Below are 27,940 nucleotides of genomic sequence, written 5' to 3'. Positions count from 1 at the left end.
CATCCAGGCCCACCAGTGTCCAGCCGCCCCCGACCCCCACCTCAGGAGAGAGGTGTGGCGCAGCTCGCAGGGGCTCCATGATCCACGTGGAGATGAAACGCCTGAAAGGACCAAACACAGACTCAATTTCAAAACCTTGCACTTCCTAGTGGGATTGGTGAGCATGTTTCTGGCCCTTCACAATCAGATCTAGATAGGTTTAATAAGGGGGTGGATTTAAGGGTACAATTAACATGAGTTGTTGTCCCTCGATGTTCCGTGTGTTTCCTTATTTCATGATGATCTTTGTAGAATATAAGATGCCTGTATTTGCCTTAGTTAGTACTGTGTCATTATGATTTGTTTGTGTGTTTTTTTTCCCTCCCATGTACTCCCTTATCTGCTTGCATTTGATTTGATATTTTTCCTTATGCAATAAAATTTCCTTTTATTCCATCAAACTTGGCCTACAAGAGTTTTCTCTACATTGTAGTTCCTGCCCCTAAGTTCAGAGTATAGAATCTAAGGGGCGAGTGGGTCGAACCACTCAAGGTTTTACTGTGCAAGAGAGAGAGGCCGCTAGAGAGAGAAACCTCAGGGAAATCTCTCAAGGAAAACCCCTTACACAGTCTCTGACCTCGGGGGCCATCGAGAAAGAGGGTGATCCTGGAGGGGCAGCAAGAAATGAAGGAGGTTCTGGCAGGTTTTGAAGCCATGATGTCTGCAAATGTGCAGAGAATGGAGGAGTCCATCTCCAACATGAGCACCACTGTGTCACAGGTGATGGTGACGATGTGCTCTTCCATTGAAAGGACAGCCACCTGCATGGAGCAGCTAATGTGCCAATCACATGAGCACATGCTAGCTATGGAGAACACATGGCAAAGGCTCCTAGTCCTCCTCTCTAGGAGGGATCTAAACGTTGACTTGGGTCCTCATTAGCCCACTGCTGTGCAGCAAGCTGCTTTCCAGCTCCTTGGTAGCTGTGATAAATCCATTAAGTGGAACAAGGACTCAAAGAGGCGATATCATAGAATTAACACAAGTACTTTATTAACAACTGGGAAACACATACATCAGGCCTGCATCATGGCATTCGACCTTTGCTGACCTTAACAGGAAGTAAAACCCCCGACCTTAGCAGCAGCATTGGCTACAGCACCACCCGGTGGACAACCCCAGTCATAACAACCCAGATCACTATATCCCTCCCCCCTTAAGATTTCAGTATGAATTTCTTAACAAACAACCATTCCTAAGGGTCACATAAGAAGTCTCCATTCACCATGTTCCATACTTGATGAACCTAACAGGTCAGTATCAATCTCTCTGGTGGCTTGCGAGGCCTTTGTGAACGTCTAACAGTAAAGTCCCTGCTTGTTTGTGGTGAAGCCACCAGCTGCTCCTGAGCAGTACTTGGAGTATCTGACTCTGCAACGATGGTTCTCTCTTGATGAATGGGTTCCTGTGGAATTTTCTCTGTCCCTGGTGGTGGCACCACAGATGCACTTGGATAACTGGGGGTAAACCTGTCCTCAGTCATTGCATCTGGAACCTTCATTTCAATTTCCCCATGTCTGGGAAGTATCTGATCTACATGTCTGCGAACTACCCTACCATCTCCCAACATGACCTTGTATGATACTGGACCGGTCATTGAGTCTATGAAACCAGGAATCCACTTTGGTCCATAACTGAAATTCCTGGTAAGGACCGCATCTCCTTCTCCAAAACTTCGGCTCTTTGTTCTTTTGTCATGGTTCTCTTTTTGTTTGTTTTGTCTGTTTTCCATTTTCCTTTTTAGGTCTGGGTGGACAAGGTCAAGAGTGGAGCGTAGTCTACGACCTAATAACATCTCAGCAGGAGAGAGTCCTGTGGTGGATTGAGGTGTTATTCTGTAGCTGAACAGAACCCGTGACACTTTGGCTGCTAAACTCCCTTCTGCACTTTTTTTCATCATCTCTTTAAATGTTTGTACGGCTCTCCCCGCAAGTCCATTTGAGGACGGATGATATGGAGCCGAGGTCACCTGCACTATGCCATTTTTTCTCAAGAACTCTTTTGTCTCTGTACTCACAAAACAAGTGGCATTGTCACTTACCACGATCTCCGGTAGCCCTTGATTACTGAAGCTCCGACGCAGGTAGTCTATAGTAGTAGAGGCGGAAGCAGAATTTACAGGATAAACATCCATCCATTTGGAATGTGCATCAATGATTATGAGGAACATCTTCCCCATGAATGGACCCGCATAATCCAAGTGCAATCTTCTCCATGGTTTATCCGGCCACTCCCAGGGGTGGAGAGGAGCCGCTGCTGGTGCCTTCTGGTGTTCCTGACAAGTGCTGTATGTCTTGACTAGATTTTCTATCTCCTCATCTAGCTTTGGCCACCACAAGTAACTCCTAGCCAAGGCTTTCATACGCGAGACCACAGGATGACACTGATGTAGTTGCTCTAGGATAGACTGTCGTGCTGGCTGTGGAATAATCACTCGTGCTCCCCACAACACGCAACCATCCTGCACACTCAGCTCTGTTTTCCTGACACTGTAGGGTGTGAAGTCAGCCCCTTCCGGATGCTGTGGCCACCCCCTCACCACATACTCTTGAACTCTAGACAGTACTGGATCTTTACCTGTCCATGTTCTTACTTGCTCTGCAGTCACAAGTGCCGTGTCAGTGTCCTCCAACATCAACACTCTGACCTCTGGAGCTGCACGGATAGGTGTGCCTGGCAGTGGAAGACAGCTCAAGGCATCTGCGTTCCCATGGTACTTGCCCACCTTGTAGACGATGACATACTCATTTGCCCTCAACGTCATGGCCCACCTCTGGATCTGGGGTGACACCATCTGTGGAACTGCTTTCATTTCATTGAAAAGAGAGAGAAGAGGCTTATGATCGGTGCATATGGTGAACTTCCTGCCATATATGTACTTGTGGAACCTCTGTAACCCAAACATTACTGCTAACCCCTCTTTGTCTAACTGGGAATAGTTTTTTCCGCTGGTGTTAGAGTTCAGGACATAAACCCTATTGGTCTTTCAGTTCCATCTTCCATGCAGTGTGAATGAACTGCCCCCACCCCGTAAGGTGAAGCGTCACAAGAGAGAATGATGTCTTTCTCTGCATTGTAGTGAACCAGCACATCCGACGACAGCATCAGTTTCTTGGACTGTTTAAATGAAACCCCCTGCTCCTCTCCTCACTGCCACTGTGTCTCCTTGTGCAGTAGTTTGCGAAGAGGTGCTAACACTGTTGACAAGTTTGGTAAATACCTGTTATAATAGTTCAACAGTCCCAGGTAAGCTTTTAACTCAGCCACATTTGTAGGAGCAGGGGCGTCCTGCAGTGCTTGTACCTTCTCCTTGAGTGGATGGAGCCCGGCGGCGTCCACTCTGTGTCCCAGGAACACTGCCTCATTCCCCAGGAAAGTGCACTTACTCCTCATTAGCCGGAACCCTGCCCTCTCCAATCTCTTTAGTACCTCTCTCAGAGTGCTCAGATGCCCCTGGTCGGTTCGTCCCGTCACCAGAATGTCATCCAGATAGATGGAAACATGTGGAATCCCTTGCAGTACACCTTCGATTGTCCTCTGGAAGATAGCTGGACTAGATGAGACACCAAACGGTAAGCGATTATATGTAAACAAGCCCTTGTGTGTATTTATGGTGACATACTTCTTTGATTCGTCATCCAGTGTAATCTGCAAGTAGGTATGACTCATATCCAACTTTGTGAATTTGTTTCCTCCAGCCAGGTTTGCAAAGAGGTCCTCTGTTTTGGGAATAGGACACTGCTCTTGTTTGGACACCCGATTGACTGTCAATTTATAGTCTCCACAGAGTCTTACCAAATTGTCCGGTTTTAAAACAGGTACTATGGGAGCTGCCCATTCTGAACATTTCACTGGCTCCAGTATGGTCTCTCTCAATAGACGGTCAAGCTCAGCCTCTACCTTTGGCTTCATGGCATAAGGCACAGGTCATTGTTTAAAAAACCTTGGCGGTGCCTCCTTGTCTACATAAATCTTAGCTGGGGGGCCATTAAACGTGCCAAGTTCCTCCTTGAACATGTTCTCATGTTCACTCAACACTTCTTACAAAGTCAACTGTTTGCCCGCATCTATTTGATGTACAGCTCCCCAGTCTAATTTAAGTTCTTTTATCCAGCCCCGACCTAACAGGTTTGGTCCGGTACCCGATACTATAACTACAGGTAGCTGTTCCACTGTGTCCCTGTGTTGCACAGTTACATTAGCTGTACCTAATGTTGCTACTCATTCACCTGTATATGTTTTAAGATGCAGGGAGCAAGGCTTTAACTCTGGAACTTTTGCACGGTTCCACAATTTTGAATACTCTACCTTGTTCATTATGGTCACGCTGCACCCTGTATCCACTTCAAAGTTCACCTTAGAGTCATTTACTGTCAGTTGCAATGTGATAGGAGCCACTTTTGGAATGTTCGCTAACATGCTATACATTATGAACATGTCCTCTTCTTCCTCAGCTTCCCCGCTGATGTGGTGTGCTCCATGTTTTTTCACTTCTCTCCCTTGGTTTTGCTGCCCTCCCCCTTTTGGTTTGGATTCCTCCACAGGTGATTTCGCCCTGCAAGCTCGTTGTATGTGTCCTTGTTTCCCACACTTGCAGCACTTTTCCTCCAGAAACCGGCATTCACTCACCAGGTGATCGCCCTCGCATCTATAACATGCCTTCACATGCTCACGTTGTAGTTTCTGATGCATGTTCAACTTGTGCACAACAACCTGACCTGCAACTTGCGTATTATTAGCCCTGTCTGAACCCTGTATTTCTTTTACATCTCGGTTTGCTGTCTCTATGGCTTGAGCAAGTTCCAATGCTTTTTCATAAGTAAGCCCAGTCTCGGATAATAATCTACGCTGCATTCGGTCGTCCATAATTCCGCAAACTAGCCTATCTCGCAGCATTTCCTTCAGGTTGTTCCCATAATTGCAATCTTGTGCTAAATTATGCAACACCGCTACATAGTGATGGAAGGTGTCGTCGACAGTGCTATCAAGCGGCACTTACTCAGCAATAACCTGCTAACTGATGCCCAGTTTGGGTTCCTCCAGCGCCACTCAGCTCCTGACCTCATTACAGCCTTGGTCCAAACATGGACAAAAGAGCTGAACTCAAGAGGTGAGGTGAGAGTGACTGCCCTTGACATCAAGGCAGCATTTGATGGAGTGTGGCATCAAGGAGCCCTAGCAAAACTGAAGTCAATGGGAATCAAGGGGAAAACTCTCCATTGGTTGCAATCATACCTAGCACAAAGGAAGTTGGCTGTGGTTGTTGGAGGTCATTCATCTCAATCACATGACATCACTGCAGGAGTTCCTCAGGGCAGTGCCCTAGGCCCAACCATCTTCAGCTGTTTCATCAATGACCTTCCCTCCATCATAAGGTCAGAAGTGGGGATGTTCGCTGATGATTGCACACTTCAGCACCATTCGAGACTCGTCAGATACTGACGCAGTCCGTGTCCATATGCAGCAAGACCTGGACAACATTCAGACTTGGGCTGACAAGTGGCAAGTAACATTCGCACCACACAAGTGCCAGGCAATGACCATCTCCAACAAACGAGACTCTAACCATCTCCCCTTGACATTCAATGGCATTACCATCGCTGAATCCCCCACTATCAACATCCTGGGTGTTCCATTGATCAGAAACTGAACTGGACCAGCCATATAAATACTGTGGCTACAAGAGCAGGCCAGAGGCTGGGAATTCTGCGGCGAGTGTCTCACCTCCTGACTCCCCAAAGCCTTTCCACCATCTACAAGGCACAAGTCAGGAGTGTGATGGAATACTCTCCACTTGCCTGGATGAGTGCAGCTCCAACAACACTCAAGAAGCTCGACACCATTCAGGATAAAGCAGCCCGCTTGATTGGCACTCCATCCACCACCTTCAACATTCACTCTCTCCACCACCAGTGCACTGTGGCTGCAGTGTGTACCATCTACAAGATTCACTGCAGCAACTCGCCAAAGCTCCTTCAACAGCACCTTCCAAACCCGCGACCTCTACCACTTAGAAGGACAAGGGCAGCAGACGCATGGGAACATCACCACCTACAAGTTCCCCTCCAAGCCACACACCATCCTGACTTGGACCAGTATCACCGTTCCTTCACTGTCGCTGGGCCAAAATCCTGGAACTCCCTTCCTAACAGCATTGTGGGTGTACCTACACCATATGGACTGCAGCGGTTCAAGAAGGCGGCTCACCGCCATCTTCTCAAGGGCAATTAGGGATGGGCACTAAATGCAGGCCTAGCCAGCGACGCCCACATCCCATCAATTAATTTTAAAAAAAAAGTCCATTACGCTCTCTTCCTCTTTCCTGTTCCTTGAATTAAACTTGAACTGCTGTACAATCTCACTAGGCTTAGGGTTGAAATGTTCTTTTAGCAAGGCCACTAATTCAACAAATGATTTGTCTCCAGGCTTTTCAGGACTGAGCAGATTCCTCATCAAACTGTAGGTCTGGCTTCCCACTGAGCTAAGCTGAATGGCTTCCCTTTTTCCGGCATCATTTATTTCATTTGCTTCGAAAAAAATAACCCAACACTTCACATTATTCTTCCCAGGTTTGTGCTTGAATATCAAAGGCGGAAACCGTTCCTACCGTGGCAGCCATGCTCTCTTCCAACTGGTAGCTAACCGTAGCTCGTAATTTTGTTGTTTAAACGTCCTGGCAGACTTCTCTTATTCAATCAGGGTCCTTTTAGATACCTCGTCGCCAAATGTGATAAATCCATTAAGTGGAACAAGGACTCAAAGAGGCGATATCGTAGAATTAACACGAAGGCCTAGAAATTCAGTTGGCGCCGCACCAGGGCTTTAGCGCCGGAAAGTTAGCGCCGGCGCTAAGTCCCCCTGCGCGCGCCAAAAATTCAGTAGCGCCGCGCCCAAACGGCTGCCGGCGCTACTGAAGGGTGTTTGCGCCTGAAAATGGGCGCTACCTGCCGCATTGCGGCGCTATTCCGGCGCTGCGGCGCCCGATGCGGTGCGGCAGGCTCGGGAAGTGCAGGCCTCCTCCTTCAGTTAAGGAGGAGCTGCCTGCACCCGCCCGCTGGCCGGTAAAATCTTCACAAAAATGAGCCCGGCACCTCGGGGAAGTGCCGGGCTCGCAGCCCAGAAGCATCTGTTCCGCGGGGGGGGTGGAGGAGTCCGGGGAGGGAGGTGCGGGCAGGCGGCCGGTGGGAAAGCGGCCGGCCGCCGCGCGACCTTAATGCGCCGGCGCAAACTCCTGTAAGACTCGGTTGCCAGAGTCTTAGTTGCGGCTGCCACGGGCGAGGCGGCCGCAACTCAATTTCGGCGCTGGGGCCCGTCACCACGGCAACCGGGATGCTGCGCACACCGATGACGTCATCGGTGCCGGCGCAGCGCAACCGGTCTACCGCCGATGGTAGGGCCCAGGGAATTTCTGAACCGGCTGTAAGTCCAGCGCAATGACCTCTAGCGCCGCAAAATGGGTGCAAAGCCCACTCAATTTCTAGGCCGAATACTTTATTAACAACTGGGAAACACATACATCAGGCCTGCATCCTGGCATTCGACCTTTGCTGACCTTAACAGGAAGTAAAATCCCCGACCTTAGCAGCAGCATTGGCTACAGCACCACGCGGTGGACAACCCCAACCATTACAACCCAGATCACTATAGTAGCAGGGAAGTGCGGGTGGCTCATTAGAAGGATGATGGTGTGAGGGGATGTGGAAGTGGGGGCTCCTCTCAAAGCAATCCCACTTCTCCCCCATTGCCTCTCCCTCAGTCAGAGTCCCAGATGCTTCCTCGGATCGCGATGGTTGAGTCTGCCCCTGCAAAGCCACAGGAGGAGCAGTCTTTGGCGGGGCCCTCACAGCCTCCAAAACCCAGAGGACATCCGCCAAAAGTGCCCACACTGTCGCAGCAGGGATGTGAGCAGTCTACCTCGACCTCTGCTGAAGCCACAGGGGTTGCACCTCATAGAAAGACGCATAAAAGTAAAAAGCCACTGTCCTAACTGCACAAGGCTATGCACATGGGTGTATAAAGAAGTGCTATTGTTAAGGTTCCCTTACTGTTATCACACATATAAAAGTATCTCTTTTCACCACTTTCCGGTCATGCCCATTTTTGTCTGCGACCTTTGAAGTGGCTTTGTGAGTTGGAGCGAATGGTGATACATTACATGACCTCCAGCAATGGGGGTCAGTTTGAACGCAATGCCTTGGTCATTGTAGGGATGCTTTATGGTGTTGTTGGGGATGGCGGTGGGGAGCTTGTCACAGCATGTGGCAGCCATATGAGTGCATTGCAGGAAGCTAAGTAAATCTGGCCATGATGAGGTGATCCCTGAGCTCCCGGACAGCAATGTGCTCCGCTGCTGTTGCCATCTGGACATCAATTCCTCCTGCTCCTCCTCCTCCTCATCTTCAAGATGTTGCTCCTCCTCCTCCTCTGAAGAGGTTGTGCGCTCAGAGCCTTGCTCCTCATACAGCTCCAGTCCTCGCTGCTGCGCTATGTTGTGCAGCACGCAGCATATGACGACAATTCTGGAGACCCTGGCTGGTGTGTACTGAAGGGCTCCTCCAGATCTATCGAGCATCTGAAGCGCATCTTGAGCATGCCTATTATTTGCTCAATGACACATCTGGTGGACATGTGACTTTCATTATAACGCTCCTCGGCCTCATTGCTTGGCCTCCTCAAGGGTGTCATGAGCCAAGTCTTTAATGGATAGCCCTTGTCTCCAAGCAGCCAGCCGGTAAGTGTGTTTGGTGGTGCGAAGAGCTGAGGGAGGGTATACTGGCACAGCACGAAAGAGTCATGACAGCTGCCAGGGAATTTGGTGCACACGTGCATGATGATTATTTATGGTTGCAGTCCAGCTGCACATTGAGGGAGTGGAAGCCCTTGCAGTTGACAAACACTACTGGGTGATGTGCTGTGCCCTGATGTTGACATGTATGCAGTTGATGATGCCCATCACCTGTGGAAAGCCAGCCAGAACTGCAAAGCCGAGCGCCCACTCAGTAACACTGCCTTCATTAGTGGCAAACTTCACATAAGTGGCTGACTTGTGAAACAGGGCATCAGTCACCTCGATGATACATCTGTGGGCGACCGAATGTGAGATCCTGCAAATGTCTGCTGCAGATCCCTGGAAGGAGCCTGAGGTGAAGAAGTTGAGGGCAGTGGTGACTTTGACAGCCACTGGTAAGGCGTGTCCACCAGATCCTCTGGGCAGCAGGTCTTGTTCCAGTAAGCTGAAAACATCTGCGATGACGTGGCACGATGGCCTGAACCTCCTGAAGGACTGCTGCTCAGTCATGTCCAGGGAGCTCATCCTCTGCCTGTAAACCCTGTGTTGGGGGTATCACCTCCGGTGCGGTGCATGCCTGTACTGACCCCCTCTCCTGTGGAGCATCAGGTCATTGAGGAGAAGACTACTGTTGTGGTGGCTGCTGCTGCTGGTGTTGTGGCTACTGCTGCTTGTGTGGCTGGTGTTGTTGGTGCTGGGGCTTATCTTGGTCCGATTCTGAGGTTCAAGGTGTGAGAGCATGAGCGACACACATGCTGATCTAATAGATGGCAGATATAGTAGAGAGCAGAGGCCCAATCCTTCAAAGTTCTCATAGTGACCGGCAATGAGGTGAGAGTGGCTTCTGAGGTTGCAGAAATGACCTGCAAACTCCTGACAGCTAAATCTCTGCACACACTGGAATAAGCAAGAGCCTTTCCACTAGGCCAGGAAGCAGGTTTAATGTGTGAATATATATGTGCTACACTAGTGGGTTTTATATAGAGCGGGCTATCCACTCTGCTAGGTTACCACACAGGCTGCAAGGCTAATAATGACTCGCCATAGGGTTCTACCAATCTCTTCCCAGATTTACATAGGGTATGCGGCACAGAAACAGGAAATCCCCGCAGAGAGTTGAGTGTGAAGCTCCAGCCATTTCAATATCCGGGCCTCATTTGACTCGTGCGGCACTGTCTCCTGCTCGAGACCGGTGGGAGTGATGTCAGAGCCGATGGGCAGGAGTGGGAATTCAGGTGGGAGCTTGATGCCACCAGGACCCAAGGGAACGATTCCCAAACATAAAGTTAGTGCTGGGTTGTGGGAGGTGGTTTAAAGGAGCGCGGCTGGGAGGGAGAAGGCAGGGGCAAGGGAGGCCCGAGCACTCCTTAGGAGTATCTGGGGGAACACTCCAGCTCCCTGTATCCACAAAGAATCCTCAGAAAAGATGAATGAAACTATTTACTATGGCTTCGTCCGGCCACACTGCTGACCCCCGCCATGATCTGGCTGTATGATTTGGCCCTGTGCGGGCCTCCCGATTTCCTGAGTTGAAATTAACTGTAGAGCAGACCCCGTCTGCCTGTTTTGAGAGAAGTTACAATAGCAGGGATGATAACACCCCACCCCCCGACATGACATCATAACAACCCATCCACCCCGCTATCAGCGGGTGGGGTGAGTTAAAGATACCATCAAAACCCATTGAGATTTTGCAGAATTCGTCCTGAAATCTGTCTCACTGCAAATACCTGCACCTTTTATTATTCTCCAAGGCGTACCCTGAACAAATTGCTCTTTATTAATCAGTCCATTAAATTGTTCTACTAGAGAATCACACAACTGTTTTGCTGAAGATTGAGAAATAGCGACAACACATTCTTCATAAGAAATGTAGTTTATTTTAATCACTTAAATACATTTGGGGATAAAGGTACAAAAACGCTCAAAAGGGTCATTCACACCCAATTCAGTCACGTGTAGCAACTTTCGTCAGTGATACACAGCTTTATACTCAACACAACTTTTACACAATGATCTTTTGAGACTTTCAGTCAACTGGACCAGTCAGTGAAAAATCTCTCAGTGCAAAAGATTTCTACTGATCACAGTACATACATTCGTTCTATTTACAAATGTCATTTCTTCCAGTTCGTATCATACAATAAGCAGCACTACCTTCTAAAATGTAGGTATATTGCACACAATATCATTTTGACAGTGACTTTGTATCCACAAACTTCAGTTTTGGATAGATCCTAAGGTCTGATGTTTATAGAGAAAATCCCAAGGTTCAAGTTAAAATGTCATTGATCAATAAACACTGCAGTAAAATGGCACCAATGTTAGTGACAGGCAATTGCTCTTGTATTTTCATATAAAGTTTTCATTCAAACTGGAACTGGAATATGTTTGCTGAACAATTAAAATCCTTTATCTACTCTATATCCTGCCGTCAACATATCACAGAGAATATCAACAGGGTTTCAGCAGGGAAAGAAAAATTGCACTAAGTTTGGTTTGTAAATTAGTTTGAATCAATGTAACATTACAGTAGATCTACAAGTAATAGAAGGAATGTGTTTATTTAATTTATTAGATCTTTCACTCCAATCTTGTTCCAGACCATTTTAATTGAAATAACAAAGGAGGATTTTTCTAAATTGGACCTTTATGGATTGTCAGCCTCTCATTCCAGGTAAAACATGTAGAAGTGAGGAGGTACTGTGTGATAAAGAAATGATTACAAGTTCATTTTGAACAATATATCCATGGAAGTGCATAGATTGAGTTATTCCAAAACTAGCATCATGTTCCACCCTGATTTCAAACACAAAAATGTAACAACTGACATTATCTGTCTCAGTTAGATTCCTCCACAAGTTCATAAATCTATTAATAATTCCTCCTGTACCCACACCTTTTCTGGTGAGAATTATGGAGCATTGTAAACAAATAGTATTCAGTCACAGAGTAACTTGTAACTGGACCAGAGTCTACTCTAAATAACCAAACACATCACACCCTGTGAACGAAACCTCAGTCTTAGCACAAAGTTTAATAAGGAAGGTCAGACTGGTTTCTTCAGCCGTGGGTAAACAATTAGCGTGTGCCAGGGTTAAACGGTGAAATCATTTTCAGAAAACACTGATGAGAAAGTATTTGAACAAACTATCAGAAGGTGACCTCAGAGAGTTAACACCCTGGACAGAGCTTCCTTCATTGCAACGTTCATTGTACTTCAGGTCACCCAGGTGTGGAATCGAGTCCAGCCCATAGCGGCTTCTGTTCTCAGTTGTGCCGCCTGGCACCTGAAATTAAATTAAATAATAAAATTAATATAGTAATAACTGCAGATATTTACTTTAGTAAAGTGCACAATGTCTTCAACATCATAATTATGGAAAATTAGCAATCTGACATTTACATAAGTTGAGCAGCATTGCTGACGCTTGCGATTTTGTTAACAATTCATTGATTTTGCAGTATGGTTTTAACACGCAGGATGCACGGGGTAGGAGAGAGAAGAATTATTTGGTGAATAAAGAACATTCGAGGAATAATGCAAAGTTAGTAAATGGTGAGCAAAATCTTGAATTCTGACAATGGTGGATGACACAAGACTGGAAGAAAAGATGGTCTAGATTTTCCTTAACAACTTTTCTGTACAACTTGAAAACATATGTGCATTTAAAATCTCAGTCCTGATGAGTCTGCTGGACATATTACGCTAAAGGCTTAAGTAGAACAGTAATTTAAAAATGATGCATTAGAGCAGCTTACAGCCTTCAGACAACAGAGCAGAAAATCGTGGAGCTGACCATAACGGAAGGAAGGCAGCAGAAAAAGGAAATGAAAGTGGTGAAGATTTATATTAAATCTTATATTCTTAAAGTCCCTGTTCTGATCATTCGTCTGTGCTTAATTGGCTGAACTCAGATGGGTACTAAAGGTACGACAATTAGTCTCAGCATTGTGGTTGAATGGCTTACGACTATTGACTGTCACGGCTCACACATAAATGATGGTCACTTGGGAAAAGTACCAGAATGCACCAAAAGCCTGTGGGAATGTGCAGCAGAGAGGAATCAACGCCCTTGGCCAAGGAGGAGAGGGCAAACATGGTGACAAAACAATTCACTGTCTCTGCATTTATTCACACACAAAGTCTGAACTCCGACAAACACAAAACACCAACCTTTCTTGGCTTTTATGATAATCTTCACCCACTTGGCATCAGGATTCACACATGATTTCTTCCCATTTGTTTGGATGACACTGTGAAGAGAAGGTGAACCTTTAAAATCTAATCCACAGAAATTGGATGTTTCCACTGAAAGGTGAGAATTCAGTAAAGATATTACAAGAAAATTCTTCGACTCTGCCACAGAAACAAACTGTGACTAATCCAAAAAGTTTTGAATAACGAGCACAACTTCTTAAATCGAGGTCACACAAGGGGAAAGTTAACGGTGATGTTCTGACACATTTACTCACATTATCTCCAGTGTCTCACAGTGCGATCCTCTGGGAATATATTTCAAACTCTGGATGAGCCTCGGATGGATAAAATTGGAACTGGTCTGAGTGCACAGGCATCGTCCTTGGGTTCCTGGGATTGGAATACCTGTAAAAAAATCAATTTAACTTAGATTCAATTATCGATTGACATGGAGACAATCCTGGCACCTGCTTTCAGCATTGAGATTTTTACACTTAATCCACACATTGTCCACAAAGAAATATTAACTATCTGTCCAAACTAATACTAATCAAACTAATTATATTAACCTGGAGATGACTGTCGTATATTTTTCATAAAAGTGTGGAAGAAAATCTTTCATAAACTTAAAGCTTTAGGATAATGGGGATTCAAATTATTGAATGCAGCTATATTTGAGAATTCAGTATTCAAAACAGCATTGTATTATCAATAAGATGTAACATCTGCAACCATTTAATTGTTCAATGCATAAACAAACAGCACACTAGGACATATATAGCTGGATCAGTAACTGAATGAAAAGACTCCTTTTCACACTGCAGTGCAATGAGAAATAAAACACAAGATCAAAATGTCAACATACCCTGTGCAGTAATGGCACACAGAATCAGGATGAGCATCGTTACAGTAGCTGCTCTGTTCATCTTTGACTTTGTGCTGCTGAATAGATTTCTGCTGAAGGATCTTCTGTCTCCCTCAGTGACTCTCTCTCTGTTGAATGAAGTTCTGCTGAAGAGAGGTCCAATGAGCTCCTATTTATTGAGATCCTTGACTCTCACTTTGCAAAATCTCAAGAAGTGAAAGCTGTCAAACTTTCTGTGGAAGGGAATTTCCCTGCTTCTGAGTCAGACCTTCTTTCACTTTCGCAGTTTTAAAAATATTCAGAACTTGTGCATCATTTACAGCAGCAACAGGCAGATAATCTGTTGTCATAATTAGCGAATTATTTATGTCTTGATTTTAAAGATTGAATTGAAACTTTTAGAAATGGAGCTAAATTCTGTGATTTCCAGGAAATATCTCTCCCTTTCACTGGCTGTATTTTGTGTTGTGACTCTTTGGACCTTCCTGCTACAGCTTTGGTGAAAGGTGCGATGGTGTAAATGTAGTTCTAAAGTTGGTTCCAGTTGCCACTTGCAATGAATTTTCAGCCTGATGATGCAGCAGCTCCATCTCAGGAATAGAAATATCTTCAACGTTCTTGCACCTGCAGAGATGTTTTATTCAAAGTGCCATGATTGACACAGGGTTAAAATGGGGCTGCGACTTTACAGAGAATCACATAACGCAATATATGATTAATTGTATATTAGATATTCTTCCCAAAATCAACAGTTTCAGATCGGCTGCAGAATAATTCAGTTCCACATTTTGCATCTGACCCACAGGATGATGTCACTTTAGAGACATGGCACTGATGCTTGGGATTATAATAAAAAGGAAGGACATCCCTGAGCTGAAACTTGTGAATTACAGGAAATGTGGCATCTTCTAACATGATAATACAAGTTGCACAGCTGAGAAATATCTTCAGAAAATGCTGGAAAAACTCAGCAGGTCAGGAATATCTTTGCTCATTTAAAAAGCTCATGTTCTGATTGTAAAGAACTGCAATGCTGCAAATATATTTGTGCATGTTCGATGTGATGATTTTTCATCTGCAATGTATTTTCAGTCAGAGTATGCAACAGTATCTAAACAATGGATGAAAGATTTTGTTGTCCAATTTAACAATGTCAGGAAGATTAGGGCTGTGCAAACCTATGGCATTAGAGCACACGGCAGATGTTGACTTTTGGGCAGCCATGCAAATAAGCCCCTGTCATAAATTCAGCAGGTGAGCTGCAGGGCGCCAAACAGGCAATCTGATGCAGTTCGCCAGATTGAAGCCTGAATATCAAACCAGAGGTGACTTCAGCAAGGTAAGTTATAGAGGCGGGATGGGGCGGCCACGATCGCGGCGGTTGTGGGTTCGTAGGGAGGCAGCGGCCCAGATTATCTTTGTGGGCCCCAGAATTGCACTCATGCTCAGCTGGGGTCACAGAAACAATTCAACACTTACCTTTAGAGGGCCTTTTCACTTCCATCACCTGTGCGCAGCGCTGATTCCGACCAGTTCCTACCGAAAATAAGATCCCAATTTCCATATTAAACAGGGCCTAACATCTGAAGCAGGCAGGCACTTTGGTCACCCGGCAGTAGGACTCTTTTACAATGGAGCCGGTCGCATTGCTGGTGTTAACTACCAACCGACCCCATGTTGAAGCCGTTGCCGACCCCGTTAACACCAATCGAGGGTTCTCAAATCCAAGCCCAGTATGTGCTGGTTGGGAGAATGATTATCCTCGCTGAATTTTGAGTCAAATTCTGTTCATTTAAAACAGGCACAGGAGCTGAATCAGCAGCAGGATCTGCTGGGGAGGTGGGGGATCTGGTGATGCAGATGGTCTTAAAGGGCTGCTACTGATCATTAAAATGGAAGGGGAGTTTTTGTTGTGGTGAAAGTTTTGTTTGCAAGAGAAGAGCATCAGACAACTACAAGAGGAGCTGTGCATATCCAAAATTATCAGGAAACAGGGATGTGGGGAAATCTTCCCCTTGTACACATATACCTTGATATGTGAAGTATTTGCGAGATTTCAGAGAGACATTATCATGGCCTAGAAATTGGGTATAGCCCCGCTTGAGGCGTTAGAACTGGTGCTGCGCAAAGTTTATAGCCAGACGAAACTTATCGCTGCCTGGCACGATATTGGGTTGCATCGCCCCCAAAGGTGATTGAGGCGCGAATTCAGACGTTGCACGGGCCTCCTAAGGCGCAAAACTACCGGCGCTACCCAATATCGGCGCGGACGGGCGCAGCGCAGGTGATCTCAATTACCGATAACCATGAGACTTCCAGGCGCCGGCCGGCTCTTAAAGGGGTGGGCCAGTCAGCCTCAGCTTCCACACTCATCGCCTCGGCCTCAGAATCGGCGCAAGCCCTTCTCTGGTGCAAAAAACTTGGTCAAGATGGAGAAGGTGAGACAGAGAGCAGAGCGCTTCAGCACTGAGGCTCTGGAGCAGTTGATGGCCGCAGTGGAGCGCCGTCGAGATGTTCTCTATCCTGACAATGGCAGGAGGCCGAAGCAAAAGGACTACCACCGAGCTTGGAGGGATGTTTGTCAGAGGGTCAACTCCAGCAGCATGGCGACCAGGGGCCCTGTTCAGTGCAGGAAGAAATTCAACGACCTCACTCGGGTCGTTAGGGTGAGTGGTGTTTATGCAAACTTCTGATTCCCTCCATCTGCACCTGACTTCATGGCTACAGGGTGCGCGATGCCCCAATGGCCATGTGTCAGCAAGCACCTATGGCCCTTTCTGGGCACACACATGCACATTTGACTCAAGGCATCATGTAAGGGCTCTTGCACCATGGGGGGCATCATGTAAGGGCTCTTGCACCATGGGGGGCATGAGATGATCACTCAGGGCATCATGTAAGGGCCCCTGCACCATGGGGGGCATGAGATGATCACTCAGGGCATCATGTAACAGAACTTCCCCTTCTTTCCCCTGCAGTCCAAGCTGGCGACGATTCGCAAGGACCAGCTTCGAACCGGTGGAGGACCTCCACAAGTGGTCACTCTGACGGATCTCGAGGAGAGAGTGCATCAGATTCTTGGAGGACGTCTGAGTGGTCCTGTTACCACTGCAGCTGCCAACCCCATTGTCGACAGTGATGGTAAGGATCTCACCTTTTTCAGCTGTCTCCTTCCACTTGGTCCCCCCGCCAGCATGCTTTCTCACTGTGGAGCCATGTCATAGCCTTGCCGCAATCTGGCATGCAACTGGACCCTGGACTTCCTAATGCAACTGGACCCTGGATTCCTAACAAACAGACCCCAGTCTGTCAAATTAGGTAACCACGCCTCCCCCCCCCCGACCCTGAACACGGGGGCCCCACAAGGATGTGTGCTGAGCCCCCTCCTCTACTCCCTCTTCACCCACGACTGTGTGGCTGTTAAGGGTTCCAACACCATCATCAAGTTTGCGGATGACACCACGGTGGTAGGCCAGATCACCAACAACGATGAGTCAGCCTACAGGGAGGAGGTCCAGCATCTCGTGAAGTGGTGCGCCGATAACAACCTGGCCCTTAACACCAAGAAAACAAAAGAAATCATTGTGGACTTCAGGAAGTCCAAAGGCGGAAGTCACACCCCCATCCACATCAATGGGGCTGTGGTGGAAAGGGTGGACAGCTTTAAGTTCCTCGAAGTCCACATCACGGAAGACCTCTCCTGGTCCCTCAACACCTCCTCTCTGGTGAAGAAGGCCCAGCAGCGCCTATATTTCCTAAGGAGGCTGAAGGGATGTAATCTGTCACCCCTGATCCTCTCTAACTTTTACCGCTGCACTATAGAGAGCATCCTGACAAACTGTATCACAGTATGGTATGGCAGCTGTAGCTACTATGACCGGAAAGCCCTGCAGCGGGTAGTCAAAACTGCCCAACGCATTACTGGCACCCGGCTACCGACCATAGAGCACATATACCAGAAACGCTGTCTACGGAGGTCACGGTCCATCATCAAAGACCCTACCCACCCCAGCCACAGTCTGTTCGCCCTCCTGCCATCTGGGAGACGCTACAGATGCATTCGCACCCGTACGACCAGATTTAGGAAAAGCTTCTTTCCCAGGGCTGTCATCCTACTGAACTCCACAAATAAACTAAAGCCTGCACATCTGCCAATGCACTTTATTAGGGTTATATTTATGTTAATATACTACAAGCCAAATGTATGTTGAATGTTTAAATGTCTTAATCCAAATGTACACTCTCGGGAGCCGCAAGCCTACATTTCGTTGTACTGCACTTGTGCACTAACAATGACAATAAAAGTTGATTTGATTTGATTTGATTTGATTTGATTTGATTTGATTTGCTGCCAACCTGTCCTTTTGCTAAAGCCACTCTTCCACCTCCCTGCTTTCAGATGCTGCATCACCAGCTCGGGATCCGGGCCCTGAAGTTGCCAGTGCCAGTGCCTCCGGAGGCAAGGATCAGGAGGAAGCCGCACCATCCGTTCCAGCCGCAGGGGAGCCAACACATCTGCAGACTGGGGATAGTAGCTCCCTGGAGGGGAGGGGGGGGGCTCTGATGAGGAGACAGTTGCCGGAACAAGTGGCCTGCATCAACGCAAGGGGGGTAGGCAAGTTCGGGCACCGGCTCCCCGGAGGGCGAGGCAGGGAGCGATGACTGCTTCACAGAGTGCAGAGGAGGTGTGTAGCCTGGCTGAAATGAGCACCCAGGCCCGGCTCAGGCACACTGAGCTTATGGCTGCAGTGGGGAGGATGCCTCAGTCGATAGAAACACTGGCAAAGAGTGTGCTGGACTTTGGCGCTGCAATGGAGAGGACTGTCCAGGGCTTCGGGGCAGCAATGGAGAGGACTGTCCAGGGCTTTGAGGCCGCTATGGAAAGGACTGTTCAGAGCTTTGGACAATCCCTGGAAAGGTCTGTCCAGGGCTTGTCCGAGGCAGTGGAATGGACTGCTCCGGCCTTGTCCGAAGCAATGGAGAGAACTGTCCAGGGCTTCTCCGAAGCACTGGCACCTGCCACACAGGTCCTCACTGCTGCCACGCAGTCACTTGCTGGCCTCGTCCAGACCCAGATTGAGGCAACACGAACTCTCACTGCTGCCACCCTATCTGCATCAGCTAGGATCACCCCGGGCCCTTCCAGTACCACACGAGGCCAGGAATCAGTGGAGCAGTCGCTTGTGGCGGTGGAGCCGAGCCGGTCCCCTCCGAGAGCCAGTTTGTCGTCCGACCATGGTGCAGGTGTCCTCTCTCGGCAGGTGACCATTGCTCATGCCACCGCTGGAACGTCTGCAGTGCAGCTGCCACCACCTGCAGGGCACACTGCTTCCAGCCATGGCCAGATCAAGCAGCCAGCCTCCGCACCCTCCAAGCCCAGAGGTCGTCCAGGCCGTCCATCAGGGGCTTCTGCGATTCCAGACAGTCACCAGGCATCCCCCAGCCTTGACCCCGCCACTGGGGTTCAATTACGTAGGAGCAGCAGGGAGGGAAGGGGCCGACCGCGAAAGAGAAGTCGGTCTCCATCAAGGGGCCAGCAGTAGAGGGAGTTGCTGAGACGTTTCTTCCTCCAAATTCAAGGACGCCCTCACCTGTTGTGATTGTTTGTGATGGTTTGTTTAGTTTTGTGGCTTTGCCAGAAAGTTGACTGTTATTTTGTTAGTTATGGTTTCTGTTGACATGACGTTGTTATGCTGGAAGGAAGCACTTTTTTGACAATAAAGAATTTTTTTTATTTACAATGGTACAGGTAGACTACCCTTTATCCGGACTTCCGAAAACCGAAACCTTCTAAAAACCGAAGGTTTTTTCGTTCAGCGTAAGTCGTGCGTACGACTTACGCTGAACGAAAAAACCTTCGGTTTTTAGAGGGTTCCGGTTGCGGAAGTTTGGATAAAGGGTAAGTCGTGCGCACGACCCGCCGCCGACCCCCCCGCCAGCCCCGACAACCGCCGACCCCGCCAGCCGCCGACCCCGCCAGCCCCGACAACCGCCGACCCCCCCGCGGACCCCGCCGGCCCCGACAACCGCCAACCCCGCCAGCCCCGACAACCGCCGACCCCCCCGCGGACCCCGCCAGCCCCGACAACCGCCGACCCCGCCAGCCCCGACAACCGCCGACCCCCCCACGGACCCCGCCAGCCCCGACAACCGCCGACCCCCCCGCGGACCCCGCCAGCCCCGCCAGCCGCCGACCCCCCCGCGGACCCCAGTGATGTCACGGGCCCCTGTTGATGTCACGGGGCTCCAGTGATGTCATGGGCCCCTGTCGATGTCCTGGGGCTCCAGTGATGTCACTGGGCCCTGTTGATGTCACGGCTCCTGGAATGTCACATGGCCCTGTCGATGTCACGGGCCCTATCAATGTCACGGGCCCTATCGATGTCACGAGGTCCTGTCACTGTCAAGGACCCTGTCACTGTCAAGGGGTCCTGTCAGTGTCATGGGCACTGTTATTATCATGAGGCCCTGTTGATGTCATGGGCCCTGTCGATGCCACGGGCCCTGTCGATGTCACGAGGTCCTGTCACTGTCAAGGGGTCCTGTTGTTGTCACGGGCACTGTCATTATCACGAGGTCCTGTCGATGTCATGGGCCCTGTCGCTGTTATGGCCCCTGTCAATGTCATGGGCCCTGTTGATGTCATGGGACTCTGTGGATGCCCTGTCGATATCACACGTCCTATCAATGTCACGGGGCTCCACTGATGTCACGGGGTCCTGTCACTGTCAAGGACCCTGTCACTGTCAAGGGGTCCTGTTGTTGTCACGGGCACTGTCATTATCACGAGGTCCTGTTGATGTCATGGGCCCTGTCGCTGTTACGGCCCCTGTCAATGTCATGGGCCCTGTTGATGTCATGGGACTCTGTGGATGCCCTGTCGATATCACACGTCCTATCAATGTCACGGGGCTCCACTGATGTCACGGGGTCCTGTCACTGTCAAAGGCCCTGTTGATGGCACAGGCCCCTGTTGATGTCATGAGGTCCTGTCAATGACACGGGCCCTGTCGGAGTCATGGGCCTTGTCAGAGTCATGAGCCTTGTTGATGTCAAGGGGTTCTGTCGATGTCATAAGGTCACAGGGCTCCACAGATGTCATGGGCCTTGTCGATGTCATGGGGCTCCAGTGGTGTCACGGGGTCTTGTTGATGCCATGAGCCCTGTCTATATCCATGGGTCCCTTGGGCTGCAGCATGACATGGAGATGGAGCAGAGACAGCAAAGGGGACAAGGAAGAGCAGGAGGAGGAAGAGGAAGAGGAGGAAGAAGATGAGGAGGAAGCGGAAGGAAGGATGCAACCCAGACAGATCTTTTCTGGCCGGAATATCCGGGATCGAAACATCTGCCTATGGTACCAGTGAACACAACCCCAATTCCTGTTTCAACATTTGTCCCACACCTTCCCTTCTCTCTGTTACTGACCATCAAAGTGTCCTCTTGGCCACAATGCTGAAGTAAAAGCCACCACAAAGCAAACTTTCCAATCCAACTTTATCCATATATGCATCCAATATTACATCAAAAAATCAACTAATCACCCTTGTGCATTCCTTAGTGAGTGTCTTGCGTGTGCTTTTGCCTATCCTAGTGCTGTTATGCAGTGTTACCCCAGTGGTTGCAGCATGGTTGGTGGAAGGTTGCTGACTTTCAGTGTAGGACACTGCAAAAGATCTTGTAGGATGACCTTGAAAAGCTGGTGGCTGGGAGTGTGAAATGGAGTGATGGTGTTTCTTCTTCTTCTTCTTCTTCACTCTCCTCTCCCTCTTCTTGTTCAACCACTGACTGGGCAGGCTGGATTTTTTGGGTGTCTAAAATGAGGAAAGCACAAGGGTGGTGTTGTGGTGAGGGGAGGGGGACAGCAAGAGGTGCATGCTTATACCATGTGCAGCTTGTACATCAGAAGAGATTATCGGATGAGGGGGAAGTGGGATGTGAGAAAGATGATAATGTATGAGAATTATGTCATTTTGTATTCTTTCAGCCCTGCTGCTGTCCATGGGCTCACTCATGCCCCTGCCAAGAATAGCCGGCACTGTCTCCTCCAAGGGGGTGAGGTGAAGCTAGGAATGGGAGGTGTGTCTCATGTTTGGTAGGGATTGTTGGTAGGTGAGTGATTTGGGGGGCAGGGGGTGGTTGTGCATTGAGCAATGTGTGAAGTTAGTGATGCAGTTGGTGGGAGATGGCTTTTGAAGATGCATTCACTGACCTTGACCGCTGCTCTGAGGTCATGAAACTCCTTAGGGCACCGGAGCCATGTCCTGGGAGTGACACTGCTGGCAGAGACCACCTCGGCAATCTGGTCGCACATCCTTCTTTCTGGAGGGCCTCCTGAGGGTAGAGGGCCTCTCATCCAGTGTTGACCCTCTGCACAAAAACCTCAAGTTGGGCGGGTGTCCATGCCGCCTGTTAGCAGAGCAGGTTAAAATTGCTAAAGGTGAGGCCCTAGCAGTTTAGGGCAGCTAAGTAATGTGTGGCATTTAACTGCTTAACCGCCTGGCTTCTGTGGGGTGGGTATGGTTATTGTTTGGTACCCTGATGGTTGATGGGTTCCATCATTTGTGGCCCTGCATCTTTGAGAACCCAGAGAGTGAAGTAGAGGTGTTGCATCCTCTTGAGTTGTTCTCTCGTTTCCATGGAGAGAGTCACATAGGTATTGGCAAACAAGGCTGTAGTGATGTATTGTTGTATGGACAGCTCACTGACTTAGCAAATATTACCAACAGTAACTTGAATTGACCAAGTGACATAAAAGTTTGATGTAATGGTGGCTTTGACCACTTCAAGCTGGCTGGCCCTGTGCTAGATTGAGTCTGCAGGTCAGCATAGCAAGCCACTCAGCTGTAAAACAATCACTACAAAGCAGCATCATGGCAGCACCATCACCACAAAGACTGCGCCACAATGGTTAAAGAGGAAGGCTCACCACCATAGAGATCAGCACTAAATGTGCCCTTGCCAGAGTTGCCACATTCTGAGGACAAATAAAATAGGTTGCTGGATATGCAAAAACATACTGGAGACACACATACTGTCCTTTAGGGAAAGAAACCAGTTACTCAGTCAGGCCTATGAGTGACTCCAGTCCCACACCAATGTGGTTGACTCTTAACTTGCCCAGCAAGCCACTCAGTTGTATCAAACTGCTACCAGTGCTTCGATGGGAAGACCCACCACCATCTTCTCATGGAAACAAGGGATGGGCAATAATTACCAGCCTAGCCAGCGATGCCCACATCCCGAGAATGAATTTTTAAAAATAATGTGGATGGGGCCAGTGTAGGTTGATAGCTCCTGAACTCTGAGAGCATCAACAGGTCTTACATAGAAACATAGAAGCTAGGAGCAGGAGTAGGCCGTTCGGCCCCTTGAGACCGTTCTGCCATTTAATGAGATCATGGCTGATCATCCAAATTCAGTACCCTGTCCCTGCTTTCTCCCCATATCCCTTGATCCCTTTAGCCTTAAGAAATATATCTAACTCCTCCTTGAATATATTTAATGAATTGACCTCAACGGCCTACTGTGGTAAAGAATTCCACAGGTTCACCACTCTCTGGGTGAAGAAATTCGTCAGCATTTCAGTCCTAAATGGCTTACCCCTTATCCTTAGACTCTGACCCTTGGTTCTGGACTCCCCCGCCATCGGGAACATCCTTCCTGCATCTAGTCTGTCTAGTCCTGTTAGAATTTTATAAGTTTCAATGAGATCCCCTCTCATTCTTCTAAACTCTAGCGAATACAAGCCCAGTCAACTCAATCTCTCTTCATACGTCATTCCTGCCATCCCAGGTATCAGTCTGGTGAATCTTCGCTGCACTCCCTCCATGGCAAGAGCATCCTTCCTCAGATAAGGCGACCAAAACTGCACACAATACTCAAGGTGTGGTCTCACCAAGGCCCTGTACAACTGCAGCAAGACATCCTTGCTCCTGTACTCGAATCCTCTCGCTATGAAGGCCAACATACCATTTGCCTTCTTAACCGCCTGCTGCACCTGCATGCTTACCTTCAGCAACTGGTGCACAAGGACACCCAGGTCTCGTTGCACGTCCCCTTTTCCCAATCTATTGCCGTTCAGATAATAATCTGCCTTCCTGTCTTTGCCAGCAAAGTGGATAAACTCGCATTTATTCACATTATACTGCATCTGCCATGCATCTGCCCAATTACCCAACCTGTCCAAATCATACTGGAGTTTCTCTGCATTCTCCTCACAGCACGCACACCCACACAGCTTAATCTCTTATGCGGGACCTTATCGAAAGCCTTCTGAAAGTCCAAATACACCACATCCACTGGTTCTCCCTTATCTATTCTACCAGTTACATCCTCAAAAAATTCCAGTAGATTAGTCAAGCATGATTTACCTTTTGTAAATCCATGTTGACTTTGTCCAATCCTGTCACTGTTTTCCAAGTGCTCTGCTATTACATCTTTTATAATGGACTCTAGCATTTTCCCCACTACCAATGTCAGGCTTATTGGTCTATAATTCCCCATTTTCTCTCTACCACCTTTTTTGAATAGTGGGGTTACATTATCTACCCTCCAATCCATGGGAACTGTTCCAGAGTCTATCGAATTTTGGAAGATGACCAACAATACTTCTACTATTTCTAGGACCACTTCCTTAAATACCCTAGGATGTAGATTATCAGGCCCTGGGGATTTATCAGCCTTCAATCCTGTCAATTTCCCTAACACCATTTCCCTACAAATACTGATTTCATTCAGTTCCACCCTCTCATTAGACCCTATGTTCCCCAACACCTCTGGGAGGTTATTTGTGTCCTCCTTTGTGAAGACAGAACCAAAGTATGTATTTAATTGGTCTGCCATTTCTTTGTTCCCCATTATAAATTCCCCTGATTCTGACTGCAAGGGACCTACGCTTGACTTCACCAATCTTTTTCTCTTCACATAGCTATAGAAACTTTTATAGTCAGTTTTTATGTTACCAGCAAGCTTACTCTCATACTCTATTTTCCCCCTCTTAATTAATCCCTTTGTCCTCCTTTGCTGAATCTTAAACTGCTCCCAATCCTCAGGTTTGCTGCTTTTTCTGGCCTCTCCTGGGATCTTATGCTATCCCTAATTTCCCTTGTTAGCCACAGTTGAGTCACCTTTTTGTTTTATTTTTATGCCAAACAGGGATGAACAAATTCTGTAGTTCATCCATGCAATCTTTAAATGTTTGCCACTGCCTATCCACTGTCAACCCTTTAAGTAACATGCCCCAATCCATCCTAGCCAACTCGCATCGTAGTTTCCTTTATTTAAATTCAGGAACCTAGTCTCTGAGCCAAATACTTCACTCTCCATCTTAATGAAGAATTCTATCATATTATGATCGCTCTGCCCCAAGGGGTCTCGCACAACAAGATTGCTAATTAATCCTTACTCATTACATAATACCCAGTCTAAGATGGCCTGATCTCTAGTTGGTTCCTCGACATATTGGTCCAGGAAACCATCCTGTATACACTCTAGGAATTCCTCCTCCGCAGTATTGTTACTAATTTGGTTAGCCCAATCAATATGTAGATTAAAGTCACCCATGATAACTGCTGTGCCCTTATTGCATGCATCTCTAATTTCCCATTTAATGCCATCCCCAACCTCAGCATTACTGTTTGGGGGTCTGTATACAACTCCCACTAACGTTTTCTGCCCCTTGGTATTTCTCAGCTCTACCCATACAGATTCCACAACATCAGAGCTAATATCCTTCCTTACTATTGTGTTAATCTCCTCTTAAACCAGCAATGCTACACCACCTCCTTTTCCTTTTTGCCTGTCTTTCCTGAATATTGAATAGCCCTGGATGTTGAATTCCCAGCCTTGGTCACCCTGGAGCCATGTCTCCATAATCCCAATTATATCATATCGGTTTACAGCTATTTGTGCAGCTAATTCATCCACCTTATTACGAATGTTCCTCACATTAAGACACAAAGGGGGAGAAATTGGGTGAGTAGCGCCACCTGTTAGCGCCTAAAGAGGCAGTCAGTGGCTGTAGCGCCACTGGCTGCTCCTCCGGCGATATTCAGTAGGGGCGCTAATGGTGGCGTTAGGCATTTGCGCTGCGCCGCCACCGATGACATCATCAGTGTGCGCAGCGCCCCATTCGTGCCCCATTCGCGATATTTGGTAGCGAACGCCGCAGTTGCGCCGCTCGCTACCCACGCCCGGTTCACGGGGCCTTACTGTGCCGGCAGCGGCGCAAGTTAAGGTGGAGGTGCGGGGCGGCCGCTTTTTCGGCGGCCGCCTGCCAGTCCCTCCATCCCCGGTCTCCTAACCCCCCCCCCCCCGCGGCATTGCCAGCTGTTTCCCGAGAGCCCGGCACTTCTCCTTGGTGCCGGGCTCATTTGCCGGCACTCGCGATCGGGGTTCGCGCTGTTGCAGGCACCTCCCCCTTAACAGTGGGAGGAAGGCCTGCAGTACCGCAGCCTGCCGTGCCGCAGCATGTGGCACTGCGGCACGTTGCGCTGCGATAATCAGTTTCAGCGCCCTAAGAGGGACGCGGAGCACCTCGAGTCTCGCCCCGTGTCCCTCGAGCGGCACTGAAACTGAATTTCTGGCGATCGGTAACACACCGATCGCTGCGCTAAATCCTGCGCTTAGCCGACTTTTGCGCCACTTTGGCGCCCCAACCCAATTTCTAGGCCAAAGCCTTCAGGCTTGTTTTTTTTAACACTCTTAGATGTTTTAGAATTATTATCTACTGTGGCCATGTTTGATTTACATGCTTGATTTCTCTGACTGCTATTTTGCTTTTCTCTTCCTGTCTTTTGCTTCTATCCTTGTTTCCTTTTCCTCTGTCTCCCTGCACAGGTTCCCAACCCCCTGCCATTTTAGTTTAAACCCTCCCCAACAGCACTAGCAAACATTCCCCCTAGGACATTGGTCCCAGTCCTGCCCCGGTGCAAACCGTCCAGTTTGTAATGGTCCCACCTCCCCAGAACCGATTCCAATGTTCCAGGAATTTTAATCCCTCCCCCTTGCACCATTCCTCTAGCCATGTATTCATCTGGAATATCCTTCTATTTCTACTCTGACTAGCATGTGGCACTGGAAGCAATCCTGAGATTACTACCTTTGAGGTCCTATTTTTTAATTTACCTCCTAAATCCCTATATTCAGCTTTTAGGACCTCATCCCAGTTTTTACCTATATTGTTGGTACCTATATGCACCACGACAACTGACTGTTCACCCTCTCCCTCCAGAATGCCCTGCAGCCGCTCTGAGACATCCTTGACCCTTGCACCAGAGAGGCAACATACCATCCTGGAGTCTCGTTTGCGACTGCAGAAACGCCTATCTATTCCCCTTACAATAGAATCCCCTATCACTATAGCTCTACCGCTCATTTTCCTCCCGTCCTGTGCAGCAGAACCGCCCATGGTTCCAGGAAGTTGGCTGCTGCTGCCTTCCCCTGATCAGCCATCTCCCTCAACAATATCCAAAGCGGTATATCTGTTTGAGAGGGGTTGGCCACAGGGGACCCCTGCACCACCTGCCTGCACCTACTACTCTGCCTGGCAGTCACCCATTCCCTTCCTGCCTGTGCAGCCTTTACCTGCGGTGTGACCAACTGATTAAACGTGATATGCATGACGTCCTCAGCATCGTGAATGCTCCAGTATGTATCCATTCACAGCTCTAGCGCCGCAATGCGATCTGCCAGTAGTTGTAGCTGGATATAATTCCCACACACATGGTCGTCAGGAGAAGCATGCCACGGGGCTGAGCTGTGCTGCCATGACTTACCCGTTAATTAATTTAAATTAAATTAAACCAAATCAATGCCACAAATTACACTACAATTAAATGATATACTCAAGGGCCCTTGTTTACTAGCATTCCCTGCTACACAACAGAGACCTTAGAAAGTATAACCACAAAAATTAAGACCTTCTAAACTTTATAAAATATTAACCTTAACTGTCAAACTATAGAGTAGTATAAATACTCACCTGGCCATACTCACCCAATTTTGATAAAGCAGTTCGGGAGCATTTAAACTAGTATGGCAGGGGGCT

At 48.2% G+C, this 27,940-nt stretch overlaps 1 protein-coding gene across 1 annotated transcript; it reads right to left on the bottom strand.

Moving 5' to 3' along the window:
* Positions 1-10,690: 10,690 nt before the first annotated feature.
* On the bottom strand, positions 10,691-14,491 carry LOC147123123 (interleukin-8-like). Its single transcript, XM_085966855.1, has 4 exons — positions 13,894-14,491; positions 13,304-13,433; positions 13,005-13,084; positions 10,691-12,117 (listed from the first exon to the last, which is right to left on the bottom strand). The coding sequence occupies exons 1-4, from the start codon at positions 13,952-13,954 to the stop codon at positions 12,098-12,100; spliced, it is 291 nt and encodes a 96-aa protein (XP_085822981.1). The 5' UTR covers positions 13,955-14,491; the 3' UTR covers positions 10,691-12,097.
* Positions 14,492-27,940: the final 13,449 nt, after the last annotated feature.

This window comes from Somniosus microcephalus, chromosome 2 (genome assembly GCF_052327205.1).
Source record: "Somniosus microcephalus isolate GS21.2 chromosome 2, FLI_Smic_1.0, whole genome shotgun sequence".
Taxonomy (NCBI): Eukaryota; Metazoa; Chordata; class Chondrichthyes; order Squaliformes; family Somniosidae; genus Somniosus; species Somniosus microcephalus.
Note: the sequence above shows the minus strand (reverse complement) of the source record. Positions and strands in the feature narration are given on the sequence as shown.